At 25.3% G+C, this 19,515-nt stretch overlaps 2 protein-coding genes across 2 annotated transcripts in view; both read left to right on the top strand.

Moving 5' to 3' along the window:
* Positions 1-2,288, top strand: part of LOC119676435 (DNA-directed RNA polymerase III subunit RPC2-like) — a 4,693-nt gene extending 2,405 nt beyond the window's left edge. The window contains exon 4 of the mRNA XM_038087675.1: positions 2,275-2,288. Within this exon, the coding sequence (XP_037943603.1) occupies positions 2,275-2,288 (14 nt within the window). The remainder of the gene's footprint in view (positions 1-2,274) is intronic.
* A 6,024-nt stretch (positions 2,289-8,312) lies between these two features.
* The window catches only part of LOC119676434 (all trans-polyprenyl-diphosphate synthase PDSS1-like), a 16,096-nt gene continuing 4,893 nt past the window's right edge, over positions 8,313-19,515 (top strand). The window contains exons 1-5 of the mRNA XM_038087674.1: positions 8,313-8,326; positions 10,647-10,800; positions 14,360-14,499; positions 15,065-15,206; positions 17,231-17,320. Of these exons, the coding sequence (XP_037943602.1) occupies positions 8,313-8,326; positions 10,647-10,800; positions 14,360-14,499; positions 15,065-15,206; positions 17,231-17,320 (540 nt within the window). The remainder of the gene's footprint in view (positions 8,327-10,646; positions 10,801-14,359; positions 14,500-15,064; positions 15,207-17,230; positions 17,321-19,515) is intronic.

Here is a 19,515-nt window from a genome sequence, read left to right as displayed (position 1 = left end):
ATAAAGAAAGTTATCATCGTCAAATCAATTCATAGAACATAGATTGTTAAATCAATATTCATGATATTCTTTCGAATACTACATTTTTTTGTTTTAATTATATAAATATTATTACACCTTAATCATGAAATTAACAAAAATAATATAGGAAAGAAGAAAATTTTCACAATGTTCCATAATAACCGAAAGACTAAGTTTTAAAATAAACTCTAGTTGAAAAACACGTGCTATCATAAAATCGTCTAAACCAGTGTTTCACAAATAAAAAGATTCTGTAGATCGAAAAAATATTCTATATGCTTTACATGGACCGGTAGAATATTCAATATAAAGACCGGTACCAATAATTACTCAACTGTTAATGTCGGTAGAGGTAAGAAAACAATATTTTGCGGATCGGTTTAAAAACTCTGTTCTCTTTTGTGGTATTTGATAAAAAATAAAGTTAGTAGTTAAAGGACTTTTAATAATGCTTCATTTAGGATATTGAGTCACTCCAAACCTGATCTATACGAGTATATAAGATAGCGATCAGTGCTCTATACAGTTAAAACAGCTAAATCTTTAAAATGGAAAATATAAACGTATATAAAATAATAGGTACATTCATACAGAAACATAGGTACATTCAACTACGAGAAATCAAATTTTCTTTATTAAATATCTAGAATTATAAATTTGGAAAAGCTTGAAAGTTAGAATTTGTTGTTAATTACAATAGTTGGATCTTATCTTAGATCGTTTTGGTCATAATGCATGTAGACACATTATATCAATTTATAGTACTTTTTTCCCAATTTGTTTTTATGTTTTATGGTCTAAATATCATTCTAAAATAAACAATCTCGCTAATTTTTTCTTTGTATCTAATAACAATCATCTTCAGCTCATAATGCATTTACTAGATTGTTTTATAATATTTTATATATATCTTCAAACAAATTGTCTCAATATATGCTCATAACATGATTATATTATTACTTTGAGTTCGATTGCATCGATGCTTACCTAAATATATCTCCAACATTTCTTTATACATAAGCCATAAAAATATATTTCTCCCAGAATCGCATTCTGGAAGTACTGGATCTAACATATTCTCTAATAATTTTGGTTAGATATACACATAATTTTAAGAAATTAATTAGCGATTAATTGGTTTGTAAGTAATGTTGTTTGAATGACAGAGAGCATTATATAATAATAGAATATTCGATATAAATACATTCAATATAAAATCATTCTAACAAGTAAGGAAGGAAGTAATTGTAATAATTATATATATCTTCATATATATATATATTTTTTTAATCATCTTAATCTATGTAAAAAAGAAAGAAATATTCATTTGCTCTCTATTACGTTACAATACATTTCCTTTATTTGTTTTTTAATGTTTTAATAAATGAAATTCATTAAATAATTTTTATCGATTATTATTTATTATGCTACATAACGATTTCATTTTTTTTGCCATGGTACAAAAACCTAAAAAATGTGGCGGCTATAAAAACAATCAATTTAAAAAAAAGTAGTTACCAATCTAAATAACCTGGTATGTAACAGGCAAGAAACGTCAACCGAGTGTAACGTATCTTGTCTTCCTGTTTTGCTTGTTGTTGTTGTTGTGTTTTCAACATTTTATAATAAACTTTTTATTTAATAACAGTTAACATTAAATTTATGAGTACTCAGTTCAATGATTTTATTGAGTTATATCGGTTAAATGGAAAGTATTTAAAATTTGAAATATATTTTTGTTTTAAATTTTTTTTAATTTAATATTTAATTTTATGAAAATATAAATTTTATGATGTTAAGAAATATTAAAACTGCAGTTTAATTTAATGTAAATCTTTTTGATGGTATATATAAAGCTATACTGTAGTTGTTATTTTTCGGTTTCTCTAAAAAAATTTTTAAAAATTAAAATAAATTGGAAATAAAATTTAAAACTCTTAATTGGAGTTTTTAACTATATAAAAATTAAAATGCAATGTAAAATAAATAATAATATTTAAAAATAATATCAAGTTAAAATTATTTAAATTAACATATTTTTAAAAAAGTAAATATTTCTTTTTAAAAATATAAATATTTTTTTTTAAATAAAAATTGTTATTTGGCAATACTCGAAACAGCTGTATGGTCAGCCAAAAATTCTATTAATTAATATAATATAAAAAAATAAAATTTTTGTTGTTATAGTTTACTACTGTTCGAAAATATCTCTTTATAAAAATATAAATTCTATAACATTTAACCCTTCTATAGGATTCGAAAAGTAATGAAGAAATAACAACTACAAAAATACTTGAGAATACTTAAAATGGCATTGGATGGTCAGCTAAATTTCAATAAATTAATCAAATTTTTGTAGTAGTTTTTTCTTCAGTACTCTTCGAACCCTTCTAGCTTTCTTTGCGTCAAAAAAAAAATTTTTCCTTATAAATTAATTATTTTCTTAAAAATATAAATTTTTTTGAATAAATATATACATATTTTATTTAAATAAAATTTAGGTAAGAAATATGAAAGCTATGTTGAAATTTTACACCACCCGAAATAGCTATATACTGAACTCAAAATATAAACCTAAGTAAAAATTAGTTTTTATAACTTAATTTGTTTACTATCTACTTTTCTCTTTCAAAACTTAGAATTTAGTAAAAATATAACTAAAAAAGAATTTTAATACAAAATGCTTTTCAAGCGCTATGTCCATGATTAAGCTATTATATATCAAATTAACTCATATGACTGCGTACTTTCTAGTTATTAGAAAAAACTAACCTATGAATTTAAATTGAATTTTTAAAATTTATTTAAAATAATTAGCTATTAAAATAATATTAATAATCGAAAAAAAATTTTAAATTTCATTATAAATTTTTTTCATTACAAAAAAGTTTTTTTCATTTTTCATTTCTTTTTTTTTTTTTGGCAATATCACAACTTCTTTAGGTTAAGTTGTTCATTAACTTATGGTCAAAAGTAAATTTATTATAAATTAAATTGGCAGCAACTGGCTGCTCAATATATAGATTTATAAATTTAAAAAAATTTTTTTTTCCATTTTTCTTGGTTTCTTATTCATTGAACGCATTTTAAAAACGCAATTAAACGCATTTTTTCACGTCTCACTTGCAAAAACCCAACACATCCACATCCACATCGATCCATCCATCCATCAATTATAATTTCATTTTCAACTATTTTTGGCCATATTCACCACTAAATGCTCTACGTGTTGCATTATTTGTTGAAGTTGTAAATTTGAATCGCGTCTCAGTCTAATTTCAATTTAGCGCACATATTCGTTTATATTGAAAAGGAAAGTTTATATTTCTTAACGATTTTGTAATTGGTTTCGTTTTCAATGCGAATAATTATCACTGATTAACACTTGGTCAGGGTTGCCAAATAAATTTACAAATTCATTTACGTATGTTAACATTTTTCAATACACATTTGTATGCTAAAATGCTTCTTAAGAAATATATCTAAATAAATTATTTTATGCCAAGTTGATGCCAACTTTTTAACTACTACTACAGAGCTTAATATATATATAAATGTATATATTTCTTTTTGAAATTCTTAAAAAATAAAATAAATAAATAAGTCCGTACTTGGAAATAGTGCTAATTTTTATTAACATAACATAGCATAACATAGTAACACACGTGTTATTTTCATAACAATTAACCATGCTTCAGGCATTCGATAAATATTTTTGAAATTGATATTGGTGATGATGATGATTTATTAATGATGAAACGTACAAAATTATCTTTCAAATAACGTTTGAAGTGAAGTAAAAAATATTTTAATGTTACTAACAACTGTTTAGTTGTTAAAAAGCGATCGTTTGGGAAGTATTTTTTTATAAATATGAAATGATTCAATTTTTTACAAAAATATATTTTATGCTTTTTTTCTTATATTTATTCAATTCAGTTTATTTGATTTTTTTATTTCAAAAATACCGATATACAAATTTATCTTTATTGATTTTATTGAACAGAAACGCTATCAATATTTGTAAAATTAATATGTAAAATAAAAAAGGTTTCAATGTTACTAACAACTATTTAGTTGTAAAAAATGCAATTGATTAGAAAGTATTTTCGTAAATATAAATGATTCAATATTTACAAAAAATATATTTTATTTTAATTTTTTTTTTATATTTAATTTAGTTTTTCTTTCAATTTTTTAGTTAAAAAATATTGATGTGCAGATTTATCTTTATTGATTTCTTGATTAGACTTACATCAGACTGGAAGTTTGAAGCATTTATTGTTTAAAACGAAAAATTTTGACATTAAATATTTCTTTAAAATATTTGCAATCATTTTAAACTAGATGTAATGAATTTTTTCAATTCAATATTTCATATTAACTTCAAATGAGTTAAAAAACTCTTCTATTAATGATTCAGTGTTTTTAAAATATCATAGTATAGGTAATAGGTAAGGTAGGGATTAATAATTTTAATTGGAGTAACTTTGGTGTAAAAATATTCAAAGATATGTAATCGTTTTAGGTTTTCTAAATCTTTTGTGAACTGTAATTTAGCAGACAAGATCTGTAGAGCAAAAATATGTTTAATAGATTTCCATGTATCTATATCTACTAAGTTCTTTGATAAGTTCTTGGAATGCTATCTATTTGTTAATAATAAAACTAAACCTTTCGACACTATTTTCTTATTTTATCATTCATAAAAACGTAGCGAAAACTTTCTTTTGACTTGTTAATTTATTCCTTGTTTACAAGATATTTGAGGTTTACGTGTCAGTGTATTTTTTAACAGTGGAAAAATTAAACATGATGTGATTATATTTTTTTTGTAAGAGAATATTAATACCGAAATGATAAATATGTTAGTTAAAGCAGCTCGTTGCAAACAAAAAGATTTATAGATGAGCTGATTTGTTCTATAAGTGGTTCTATAAATCTACAAATCAAAAATGAGTTAACATCAGAAATTGTCGTAAGAATATAGATTTGGCTGTATTTGCTTTAGTTGTTTTTTTTTTTTTAAGTTTTTGTTGGTAGATCCTGTTGGTAGAACAGGATCAGAATTAGAAAATATTAGAAAAATTAAATAAAACTATTTTTTTTCCTTTCCTAACATAGAAACGAATAGAATAATCTAAAATTATATAAATTTAATTATCGAAATAAATTCTTCAAACATTTTTAACAGTATTTAATTATCATTAAAACTTTTTAAAGCCATTGTGTTAAAAAATTCAACTAAAAGAATTCGGCATACAGTAGAAAAAAATTATTTTTCATCAAGAGAATGTATGCAGTTACTATCACATCCTTATAAATTTCCACTACAATTAATGAATTATCATAAGATTATTGTGGCTGAAGATATAGTAGCTGTAATAGATTTAACTCCATCTGAGTTCTGTTTTTTGTTCGAAAAGTATTTCTATTAAACGAAGATTTTATAACTGCAATAGGTTTAACTCCATCTGACTTCTGTTTTTTGATAGAAAAGTACTTCTATTAAATGAATATATTATAACTGCAATAGGATTAACTCCATCTGACTTCTGTTTTTTGGTCGAAAAGTATTTCTATCAAATGAATATATTGCAACTGCCATAGGGGCTTATATTTTATACCTTTGTAGAATTACTACAACAATTTCACGCATTTAAATTGGGTAAATTTTACTTTTACTTTAGTCATATTTACAGTTAAAAATTCATTTTCCAAAAACACCTTATCTATAAAATCTACAGTTGACATTTGTAAAACTTAAAATCTTTTAATTAACGACTTTCTTTGCCAAGGTAATAAAAAAAGTTAAATTCTATATACTTTCTGTTTGACCTTAATTTTTTTGTAGTTTTGTTTATTTATTTGAGTAAAGTATTTAATGTGTTTTCTGACTAACTTAGATTTCTTATTATTTGAACAATTTTATTGCCGTCAAACACTTTCGGTTTTAAACAAATTTATTGCATTTATGAATTATTAATGAGGTAGCCCTTTCAAAGCGATAAATTTGATTTTTGAAAGAAACTCAATAATCAAAATTTTGTATATTCCGATAAACTATAAACAAAATTGATTTAATCATATCCCATAGCAGAAGTAAACAGAAAGGAAAACCCAAACATTTTTACAATAAGTGCTCGTTAATATTTTGATATGTCAACAAAATCTTTACTCGGATTTCATTTCGAAACTTTATTAATTTTTACATCCCATGAATAAGATAACAGCAATCCCACGTGTTACAACTTATTTGCTTAACAAATGAGACTAGTCAGACAGTCAGCTTAGACGGGCTGACTCGGGCTGACTGCTGCTGCGATAATTCAGTCAATAAGAATTCGTGTGCGGCAAATTAACAATTTAAAATTTAAATCGAAAAGTGGTAATAAAAATGTTGTACAATAATTATGTGTATCTTCAATATTGACAGCGAAACATTGCGATGAACATCTTTGATGTTTCGGAAACATGAAATGCATAGCCCGGTATTATGCCTACTTTTCAACTCGCAGAGTTAATGGGCGACCAAGGGCGTCACTTACGCAGTTGCCTTTCAGCAAAGTTGTCAAATAACACATGCAACTCACAGCATCCATTGCTTGCTGATATGCTTGCAACAAGTTTTTCATTATTGTTTTTGTTTTTTTTGTTTTCGTTTTCATTTTTAGTCCAACAATATTTATGTAGGGTTTTTCACATGGAAGAAGCCATTTTGAATATACAATGTTTTTATAAGATTAAATTTTTTCTGCTCCAACCAACCAATCTTTTGTAATTATTATAATTATTTCTGTTGTAATATCTTTCGGCATTGCTGGCATTCCTTCAGAGTTTCACTGTTGCACTTGTTATTAACATTAGTGCTGCTTGGAGTGTAATAGCGGATGCAAGGACGACTTACCTTTATCACGATATAAAGATTTTTTCCCCATTTTTTTTTATCGTTTCTTATAAACAAAAGATAATTTTCGAATTCCCTGTGGTGAGTTTTCAAGTTTTTGCTTTGCTTACGTGAGTATCGGCATGCATTCGTGAAGCTGTGCAGTTACTTTTCATCTCATTTGGTATATTTCGGACAAATCACTTAAATCCAAGCTTAATACCTGTTCTTTAGGTAAAAGAGAAAACAAAAAATAATATATACTGTCAGTTATAAAAATATTAAAATTGAAGTTTATCTTACTTAATAAAAGCGGTTACTTTTTTAGATTTAAGTTTTATTTTGTGCAGTTTTCAAGCATAAAATGTATATGTTAACATATGTATGCAATATTATGACTGCTTGGCAGCAATTTATTCGATCATGATTATGCATGGTTTCATCTATATCGTTTTGTTCATAGGATGGGTAAATACTTCATATACTAATAGTACATCTATTAGTCATATACTAATAGATTAAATTAATTACCATAAGTTTTACTAAAAGAGATATAGTGTAAAAATAAAAAATAAACATCTCAAAGAATATTTATTACCTCAAAAAATATTATATGAAACATAATTAGGTTTTTAAAGGGTTTCATTGTAATTGTTTTATCATCACTTTCATCAAAAATAACAAATACTGACTTAAATGCTTATTATCAAGAATAAAACTTCCATTTTGAAATATGCACTTAATACAATAAAAATTTCCGATACTTGAGATTATGTGATCCAGAACTTAGTATAAAAAGGGTGTAAAGTCTTCGTTTATAATATGAATCGAACTAAGTTATAGGAAAAATAATGATGTCGTTCAGTGAATAATTTACATATTTAATTTGCTTTTTAATATTTTACTCCAATTTAGGTGAAATGCGGGTTCCAACTCAATGCCTTTCAAAATCCTATTCACTTCCATTTGCAATCATAAATTTCTATTGTTGCTCGTACTTAGCTTATCCAAGTACATATATCCATATTGGATATTATATGGGGCCAGCAATGATGCGCAAGATTTTTTGGAGACATTTCTTTTAAAATTTTGAAGAAAGTAACATGACGAGATTTCATGGTACTTTCGCATGTTACAACATTAAATGGAATTTCCTTTATTTTTGCATTAATTATAAGAATAATTATTTTGAAATTTTTATATTGTTAACTTAATTAAAAATATTTAAATTAATTAATAAGCCTTCTGAATTAGAAAATCTGTTCCGACTCCACCTAGAAGCAAACAAGACTTCCAATCGCATTCTCTGTGAATGCCCAGTCTTGATTTGGGCCAGGAGGAGGTCACTGAATCGAGAACTGCTTTCCCCCCTTTTGAAATTAGGAGGTCCTCAACGAAAGCCGAAATGTCTTCTGTTCGGTTAGTGTCTGTTGCAGCACAAAAGATCAAATATGGTCGCGGCGTTCTCTTCCGTTGGGAGCTGGTACCCTGTTTATTTCTATTCTATTGTATTGTATTCTAATGTTATAAATAAAATATATTTTTTACATTATTTAAATTAATGTAAACGAAAAAGTGATCTAAATTCTGACAAAAAAAAAATACTGTAAAAAACTGATTATTTTTAAAATATTTTAAAGTAAAATATATTAAATAGAATAATAGAATATCTTAGATATTTACTATGTTATATTTTTTTAATGCAAACAATTTTTTCTTTTAATATATTTTTTAAAATCCTTGATCTGGTTTCGTGACATTTTATCTAAACGCATTAAATGAAATAAATTTTAATTTTCTTTGCTTTGAAAACTAACAATTCAATGTCAACGCATCTTTTAAGGTGTTGTAATCATTGTGTTACTTTGTGGCACACATGTTTTTTTCTTTATTTATTTATTTTTTTTTTAATAATGTAATTAAATACACATAAATAGATATATCTGCATTTGTAAAATATCTAATGCACCATATACATGGTGTTAATAAGTATATCGTATATATGTGTGAACAAATAAGTTAGTTGCATCGAATATCTACCAAATGCAGGTCACATTATAAATATTTACATTAATGCTTACAAGCAAGCACAGCAAATATAAATGCAGCCACTGCTATTCTCTGACTGCTGCCGTTTCGTTGAGCTGTTAAAACTATTATTGCTGTTAATGTTAATGTAAATGCTGTAAATGAGTCTGTTGTTGGCAGCGATGTTGTTATTTTGGGTGTTTGGTATGTTTACATTTGTGAGTAGCAGCAGCAGCAGCAGCAGCAGTGACAGTAATAGTAATCTGCATTTAAATGCTGTTTTGAAATTTTCATTTAAATTTACTTTTTGATATCTTGAGGTGTTTTTATTTTTTATACATCAAATACAAATAAGCAAATTATAAATACAAGAAATTACATAATTTGTAAGTTAATAGATAAAAATGCATGTAGCTTTGACAAATAAACTTGTGTAATATAAGCTTTATTTTTGTTGACAACTTATATCAACTGAAGAGCAACATTAAGCAAGGCAAATCAATTCCATTTACATTAACATTAAAGTAGGTGCAAATTAAGTTAGTTAAATAAATACAGCTTAAAAATAATGTTTGTACTTTTTGTGATGAAATAATTTAAAATAATTTCTGTCGATTTAATTTTAAATAATTTAACATAACAATACTCGCAATTATGTTAAGCTATTTTCTATAGTTAGAGTAAGGAATTACATATTTAAAATATTCTGTCTTGCAACATTATTCTAATTTGAAGTAAAATTAAGTAAGCACGTCACCTAATATTACTGGCGGAATTGAATGCTTCTCTTTTGACTTCGACTTTGACTTCTGACAATAGCAGCATCAGTAATGAAAAAATATTAAAGTCAATTAAGTTAATACATTTTTAATAATTTTTAAAGTTTAAATCAATTTGACGGTTAAGGCATGCGCAACAAACAGTGGCTATTAGTAGTAATGGCCGTAGTGTGTCATCACTAAATCGGTTAACAATAGTTTAGATATAGTGACAACACAATACATATGCTAAAATGTTAGTATAGTAACACCAAAGTTGCCTTAGAATCAAGGTTACCAATGAGTGAATATTGACATTATGTACTTCTGTACAATATTGACATCATGCATGTACAATGTTATTTAGAATTACCTTGCAGCGTTTATGTTTTGTGGCAATTTCAGTCTTTTTTTTATATTTTTTTGCATATCTACATCTGAGTTGCTAATTCACGCACAAGTGCAATGCGGCAATTTTAATTTTCCAATTACTTTACATTATCACTGCTGATTCTGTCAGTCACAACTTCTGGTACATAACCAAAAATCGTCAATTTGTTACTGGTTGACTGCTCCGCTTTGGTTTTACTTGGTTCAACTTGGTCGCGAGCCACAAATCACTTGCCACAAACCCGTTGAATTTGTTTTGTTCGCTGATTACTGCAATTGAAAGTTGTTAAGTTGTTCAAAGTGTTTTTTTATCTTTTGTTTTTTTGTTGGATTTTAAAATTTGTTGCAATTATAAACTTTTAAAAATTAAGCACTTATAAACGCCTATTTTCTTGTTTCGTTGCCAGCAGAATTTTATATATTTTCTTTTAACGTTTATTGCTGCCGGTCGGCAAATAATTACGTATTTTGATTGATAATTTTAATTTTAACTTTCTTAAATTTTAAAACTAATTTTAATTAATTTATAAAATTAATTTTTTTTTTGTTTTTTTACAGCAAAATAAAAATACAAAATCGAAATGTTCAAATTTAAACTGCCGCAAATATAGTTCAGTTCACACACAACAACCGGCTGGACCCGTTAGAGAAATACAAATAGATCCTTATATAATACTTGATGATGAGCTGAAATATTTTTATGATGATGTCAGAGATGTAAGTATAATTAATATTTTTAATCGTTTATATATTTACTTTTTATTAAAAGAAAAAGCATGTTTATTATAATATATATTATTTATAATACATATTAGATAAAATATATATTATTTATAATATTTATTATTTATAATAGATTTTATTAATAATATTTATTATTTATAATCTATAATATAAAAAAAAAAGTTATATTAAAAACAGAAGTCAGCTATAGGAAAACGTTATTAACATTGAAACTGTTCATTTAATTTATATTTATAATTTCCTAAGCAGATATTCATATATTCATAAATATAATTTATCTTCTGTGTTGTTTATTTTATTACATTTTTTCATTTTAATATATTATATGCGAATATATTTATGCGAACTTGAGCACTGACTGCATGAGTAAGTAATTATTTGTTCGTTTTTACGTACTGTTACCTGGTACGCCGGCTTTTGTTCATTTTAAAGAATATATTTCAGCTAACTTAAGCAGTGACTGCATATAAAATCTTGGTTTTTTCAATACTGTTAGCTGGTACGTTAACTTTTATTTATTTCAAGAAATTTATTGCAGTTCACTTGAGTACTGACTGCGTGAATGAGTTAATTGATGAGATTTAATGAAAGATTGAAATAAATTATATTTAGTAAACCGATTCATAATGCATATGAATTTACGTTAATTGCTTTAGTCAATGTTGTTTAGAATTATAGGGAGTATAGGGAGTATGGAGTATCATACATAATATTATATGCATACAGGTTAGACTAGATAATTCTGTCCATCCATAAGTCACGCATAGATTTAGTGATACTAGATAGAGTAAACCCTTCTGTGCATTAATTATCTAAATAAGCAAAGTTTTAAGTAAGTTATATGCATTAATTTTTATATCACAACAAACAACATCCTTTATTTTCAACTCTTAATATTTGTTATTGATTTTACATAGTATACCGAAAATATTTATAAAATAATTAAAATATCAATTAATTTTATAGCTTTTATACTAGATACTTGAAAAGCAGTGAAAAGTTTATGAAACCGTATATGCCTTTAAAGCCTTTATTTTAATGCTGTTGTGATTTTAATATTATCTTAAAAATCAGAGAAGCAATAACAATAAAAACCATAATTTAAAAAAATACAAAAATAAAAATAATAAACTGATGAAATAATTCGCAAAATGTACTGACGATACAATATCTTTCATATTCAATTTCGAATAATTTTATTGTTTTTTTTTTGTAGTGATTTAAAAATATAAAATTTTTTATAGCTACATTTACAATAAGCAGCTTTTACACTTACTGCCATTACTATAAAGATATTAACCAGATGCACTTTACATTCTACTAATAGTTTCACTTAATTTACGACAATTTTTAATTATTTATTAATTGGCAATCAAATATAATAATAATTTGAAATAATAACATATTGAATTGATGTTTTTAAAAGTCAAATTTAACGAAAGAAATTTTTTTGAATAGAAAGGTTTGAACATTAATAATTTACTATAATAATTAAATTTTTGATTAATGAAAATTCCTTGACTAACCATATTGCTATTTCAAGTACTACTAAAATTATAATCACTAATTATTCCATTATTAGTGATCTTTGTAAATATTTGTTGGTTTTATTATCTGTCCGTAAACAATTTCAAAGGCCACCCATGATTGGTCTGTATGGACTAGTGTAAGACTACTCCAAATTCAGGATTAAAACCTTAGAACCTTCAAAACTTTATTCAAAGCAAGACAATTAGTTCACCCTTAAAACATCCGCATGTAAAACGTCTTAACAGTCTAGTTTCGGATTGGTTATATAGTCCGTTATTGTTCTTTTAGATTGTTTCGACTTCATGCAAGAAAATAGCATTTATATATCGTTTGATTTTATACAAAATTTTTATTAAAGTGATTATCATTTAAAAGCAGTCCAGTTAATTGGGGATATCTATTATTAATATAATCCATATATTATTTTATTTATATTATATATTAATTTTAATTGCAAATTATTAGATGCAATAAGTTATATTATTTTAAAAAAATCCAAAACTATATTTACTAACCCAATTAAATCATTCATACAAAATATCTCATTGAATTTATATTAATTATAAAGTAAAAGCTGTCATTTCACATCTACATAAATAAAGTATACCCATAAGTTACTTCAAACAAAACTAACAAAATTGTTTGAAAAGGTGTGCGCTTGAAAAATAAAAAAGAATAAAGTTAGTGCTGCTTAACTGCACTTAAAAAATAATCAAATAAAAAAGAGATACAATTTCTGTAGGTTGAGATCACTTATAGCTCTGTTAGCTCGAGATACCAAATTAGTGTTTTTAAATGCATTAAATGACAGTACATGTTGCTTATGACATTGTAGAGAATTTGGACCTTAAGTAGAGCTTCTTTAAGAAGTCATTACATTTATACTTAGACGTACTATTCTTCACCAACAAACACCTGAAAATTAGTTATTTATATTCTCTAATATTGAAATATTTTTTTTTTGTTAATTGTTTCATTTCATTTTGAAATATATTGGGGCAAAGCTTGTAAATAAATATTGCATTAATTTATATGTATTGTTCTATATGCTCTATTGTCCATATTTTTTCTATATATGCTTGTGCGGATATAACGCATATAATTATGTGTAATATTTTCCATATAAAACTTAAGCGCATACGTATCCGCGCTAAATATAAAACACGGTTAATGCTAATGAGCTAAATGTTAATTTATATAAAGAGAAACCTGCAGTTTTGAACCTTATGCTTACCTAAACAGATAGAAATATTTACATAGTATTTGAATCAGTATAATATTTTTGTTATTATCAATATTTTAGTAAGTTTCTTCAACAATTATAAGTATCTAAAAAAAAACTTTGCATCAAAGAACTATACGACTAAACATTAGTATTATACTACTTTTACATATTATTTTCTAATTCATAAATTCATAAATATTTAAATTCATTGGAATATGTGAATATGCTTTTAGAGATACATTTTATTGATTTAATTAATGTCCTTCATATATAGTAATATAAAAATTCAATATTAAAATCAACGATGCGCTTGTTTAAATATAATATAATTGAAATTATATTTATGCAATTAATTATGATCCTATCAAAAATAGACAACGGCGTGATCAATGTCATAGTTTCTCATATGGGTATTCCTAAAAATATTTGGCATTTATTTGTTTATTAAACTTAAATAAACGTAAAATCTTTTCTATATCAATATAATTTAATGTTAGTTATAACCTTGAATTTTAAGTCAATGTAAAGTCTAAAATGCTTTGATTTCAATTTATCCGTGAAATGATGATAATTTCATTGTTATTGATTATACTACCACATATTACTAAACATACTCGGTCGCGCTACACGGTTTTAACATACATCAATGAAAATTCTACACATTAAATAGCAATTATAGAAATGCTTTAATTTGTTTTAAATTAGTTGAAATATATACATTTTTAAATGATTTTAAAAAATTACTTTATTTTTAATAAATTTTAACACATTTTGCAGCTTCTTCAACAAGGCACACGTCAACCCGAACTTGATAAAATAGCGTCGTATTACTTTGATGGACAAGGCAAAGCACTGAGGCCCATGGTAACAATGCTTATGGCCAAAGCGATAAACTATCATTTAAATAAAGAATCAAGGTAAGCATAGCACTTTGTATGTACTATATATATATCTATTTGCTGCTGTTTATTTTATATTTTTACAATAAATAATTCATACACACATTTTATTTGTAAACAAACTGAAGGAAACTAAAATTAACAAAACCAACCCAGAAAAATAAAAAAATAAAATAAAAAAAATCACTCAAAAATTCAACTATTAAATAAACTTTATGAAATTTACAATAAACATTTTTATGCTAAAAATTATTTGCACAAGACATTATTTTTAATTTCTGTAAAATTTACTGCCGCAATAAATTGATTAACACAAGCCTGCAACTCTTCAACTCTTGTAATCAAACACCAAAAATTTATTTAATTTTTTTTATTTAGATGTTACTTAACAATAGTCATAAATCCGCTTAAATAAAAAAAATGAACTTCATTAAGACATATATTTTCAAAATTTATTTTTATCACTATGTATATATAGTCAGTCAGTCCGCTAGTATTATGTGTAATTACAATTTAACTTAATTTAAGAAAAACAAAATTTTTTAAAAATACCATATTTAATACTTTTGTATCTTTTTTGCAGCCTTTTGGTACACAAACAACGACAAATTGCGCTTTTTTCTGAAATGGTGCACTCTGCCAGTTTGGTGCATGATGATGTTATCGATCAATCTGATTTCCGGCGTGGTAAGCCCAGTGTTAACGCGCTGTGGAATCATAAAAAGGTAAGATTAATTTACAAAGATTACGCGCACTACTGTGAACCTTCTCTGGGTTCATGGTTCTTATGTGGTCATCTGCTCATAGTTTGTGGTCCGCTGACTTTAGTAGTTCTAGTTTTAATTAAGTTGAGATGTAAAAGCTATTTAAATGCTTTAGTAATTTAATATTTTGAGTTACTCACTGGGCACAAATGCGACCTTTTGAGGTTGCAATTGTGGTAATAAATTCTATTTATGTAAGTAAATGCAAGTCTTAGTAGCTTCATGGTTGATTAACCACGATAGTTGTTGGTTTAAATATGCTTTGAAATATTTCTAAATATCTTTATTTAGAAATATTTTATGTTTAATAAAAATAATAAATTAATGTTCTGTGAAGAGATTAAGTTAAAAATTTTTAATAATTATACTAAAATGGGAAGCTTCGGTTGTTATAATATAACCATAAATTTTTTTTAGTTTATGGTAATTCACTCTTTCTTTACTTCAAATTTATCTTCTTGAAAGTCAAGTTACAAGGTGATCAAATTAAACTGCAATGCGATTTTTCAATTTTTTGGTAAAACGGCAGAAAATGAATATTGCAAACTATATAATTTTTGCGATATCTGAATAGAATTAGGAACTATGGAACTATGGAAAGATGTTCTTGAGCAGATGCTTTGTCTGTTTTAGTATTGAAAAAAGACAAAGTATTATGCAAAATGTTCCATACGGGAAGATTATACAGCTTGTGTCGGGTGTTCAAGCACTGAAGTGATCACTCATTTATTTTTGCATACAAAAAACTCTGGTGTTTCAAAAAGCCCTGAACCTTTGGCAAAACCTAAAAATCGGCCCTGCATACGTGCTTACGTTGGGCAGTAACTGAGAAGAAGTGATTCACTTTCATTATCCTCTTCACAGTTGTAATAGGATTGTTTAAATGGAGGATTTAATTTTCTAGTATAGTTCCATAATCTCCTGTGACCTGTCAAGAAACTTATCACAGGATTTATATTCCTATAGGCCAACTCAATGAGAGTACTGGATTTTTTCTTAATAGAACGTGGCTAAGTTTTGTAAAGATGCCTACATCTGCTAGATGATTTCCATCTTTTATTAAATTTTTGAGGCGAATAATTTTATTTCATTTTTAATAATTTTCATTTTAATTTTAATTCGTTTTAAATTAAATCCTTTTTGTGTTTAAACCTTTGCTGCTATTGGAAATTCATTTTTTGTTAAAATAAAAGATTTATTTATGATAAAATAAATATTTATTTATAATAAAATAAATATTTATTTATAATAAAAAATGTGTTGTTGTTCTTTTAAAAATTTAAAAATTTTATATAGCAATTTTCATTTCAAAATTAATTAAATAAGTGAGAACTCACACCGATAAATAATGAACTTAATGTGTGAATATGTTTTAAATACTTAATTGCATTGCATAGTGCAGTAGATTACTACACTGCAACATTTTTTAAAAGTTAAAATATTTAAAACATTTTTTAAACATTTTACTTAAATTGTTTTTTATTTTTCACTAAATTAATAAAAATTTGAGGTTTCGCAATTTTATATTCCATTCAGTTGCGCGCTCCTGTGTCGTCTTAATTGAGATTTATTACAGCTACGTTTTTAGCTACTGGGTATTGACGGTCTCTTGACAATCGCGAGTAAATCCAATATTTACAGTTTCATGTAGATTAACAGAGTAGAGTATTAAAAGCACAGTTGCTGCATTAAAATTTTACTATTATTTTTATAATATTCACAACATAAATTAATTAAGTTCAACAGTTTCGTAATGTAAATGTAAAGTATTTTGTGGTTATGAGTCATTAAAGTTGGATGTGTTCCTGTGATTTTGCGCTGCACAAAGTCTTTAAATGCATTTTTATGAGTCACATACAGGCATATGAGATTACTTTGATTTCGCACTTAAATCATAACATTTATAACATTTATAAACTTTTTTACAATTAAAAAAAAAATTTGATTTAATCTTATATTTGTTTTTTATTTTTTTTTTTTAACAGGTCACAATGGCTGGAGATTACATATTGTCAGTTGCTTCTATTATGATTGCACGTTTGAAAAGTAATGATGTGACCATAATATTAAGTAAAGTAAGTTCTTTGTTTTTTGTTAAATGTGAAATAAACACTATATATCTATTTTTTAATCATATGATAATTTCTAAAAGTTTGCGCATAGCTTGACATAAAATTACGAATATACAAATAAACTTCAAAGATAGGCAGACAGACGTACGTGCAAAAATTAGTTATGAATTTTTAGTTTGCGAATGAGAGGGATAAATTGTAAATTCCCTATTTTGTGGTTTTTACAATATTTAGGTATATGTCTACTATATAATTAAACATGTGATTTTTATGTATTTACTGATATAATTCACGAAAGACTTCACTTTGTCAAATAACTGGGAAATACATGAATTTGTTTAACATTTTAATGAATGAGTTTTGCATTTTATCATATCTAATTCTATAAGTATTTTCCAATTATAAGTCAATGAACTTTATTAAGACTTATAATATTTAATAAACTTACGAAAAAAATCATTTATATTACAAATTGTAATATAAGCGGTTTATAATTTAGTCGTAACTTATCTTCTTTTATTTTTTATAACTATTGCCTCAAGTAGTTAAATGCCTTGTAGGCTTTGAATAATGTAATAAGTTTTGATTTATGTTTTTAATTTTGCTTTTTTTAAATTTACAACTTTTAATTAATTAATATTTATTAAATATTCATTATACAGATTTAACATTTGGTTAATAAAATTTTAATTTAGTTTGGTTAGTTGTGTAATGTTTTTCTTCTGATTTCTTAAATACAATTTGCACTGACTTTTAATCAATATTTGAAAGTAGTTTTTAAATGTTTAACAAATTGCATATTTCAATAAATCACAGAATACAATAAAAGTATGATGGAAGCAATATTTAGTAGTTAATCGTACTAATAAACATTATTCTCACAACAATAAATACACTATTCTCATCAATAAATATATATTTTGTCGATTTAAATTTGCCACTGGATTGAGACACGAATGGATATTATAGTTCTTTTTTTTTGTTTTTGGTATTGTGAAATATTTAGAAATATCTGTTATAATAAAAAAGCAGATATATTTATAGTAAAATCACTATTAAGTTAAAAAATGTAAATAGAGCACAGTTGCTCAAATGACCTCGGATAATGTTATCTTATAGACTGTCCGAAAAAGTGAATCTATTACTAGACAATAAATTGAAAATACATTTTACTCATTTGTTTGAAAATATTATCAATAAACCCAATATGTTTAGAATAAATACAGATATGTATTCAATTCTTTAATATATTTTCCATAAGAAAGCGATCCGTTCCTAATTAGGAGTTCATAAAGAAAGAATCTTCATTCGAATTCTAATAATGTTCAAAACAGTATTAAATTTCTTAGCACAAACGATTAATATGATTGCTAGTATTAAAATGTATAGAGAAAACAATTATGATAGTTGAAGAATTTCGAAAGTAACAAAAATATTAATTAAAAAATATTTGACTATGCTAGCCAAATGTTGTCATAGAAAATAACCAGAAATCAGGAAAAATCTATCGATATTTAAACGTATTGAGTTTCAACTGTTCATCTGCAATAGTGTAAAGAAACATTATACGACACATAAATTCTAGAAGGAATTTTAATTTATAGAACACTTGTAAAAGCAAAAATCAAAGATAGGTTAAAAGTCTCAACGACGCATTCAAGGCAGTATAAAATGGACTAAATAGGGAGTTTTTAGACTCTTTTTTGACATGACACTGCAGGTTAAGATATCATCTCAACAAAATTGACTTTTCAGAGACCAATATCTGTTGCTTCAGTGGAACGAATGTTGAAAGGTATGAGCATATTGGTAGTAGACACGTTCATCAAAGAAATAATATTGTTACACCAAACAAAATTTATGAAATAAAATTAATTAATTAAGGTATTAACGTTTAATAAAATTATCGATTAAAATAATTTTAGTCTATCATAATAGACCAAATGACTCAATGATAATTGATGGTTGGATTTTGATGTTAATATAGCTTTCATTTCTTTTATTTAGATAGAACAAAAGAGCCATTTTGAAATGAGATTTAAGATTCTTTTTCTTAAACTCAACTGCACGTTTAATAGAGATAATTCTTTTAACATTTTTGGAGATATATTTGTAATGCTCCCCAAAAATCATTAGGTTGTAGGCTTCTATAATGGAATTTGTTAATTAGAGATAGTTTTAAATTTTCTTTTTTTTTA

This window comes from Teleopsis dalmanni, chromosome 2 (assembly GCF_002237135.1).
Source record: "Teleopsis dalmanni isolate 2A chromosome 2, ASM223713v2, whole genome shotgun sequence".
NCBI lineage: Eukaryota > Metazoa > Arthropoda > Insecta > Diptera > Diopsidae > Teleopsis > Teleopsis dalmanni.
Note: the sequence above shows the minus strand (reverse complement) of the source record. Positions and strands in the feature narration are given on the sequence as shown.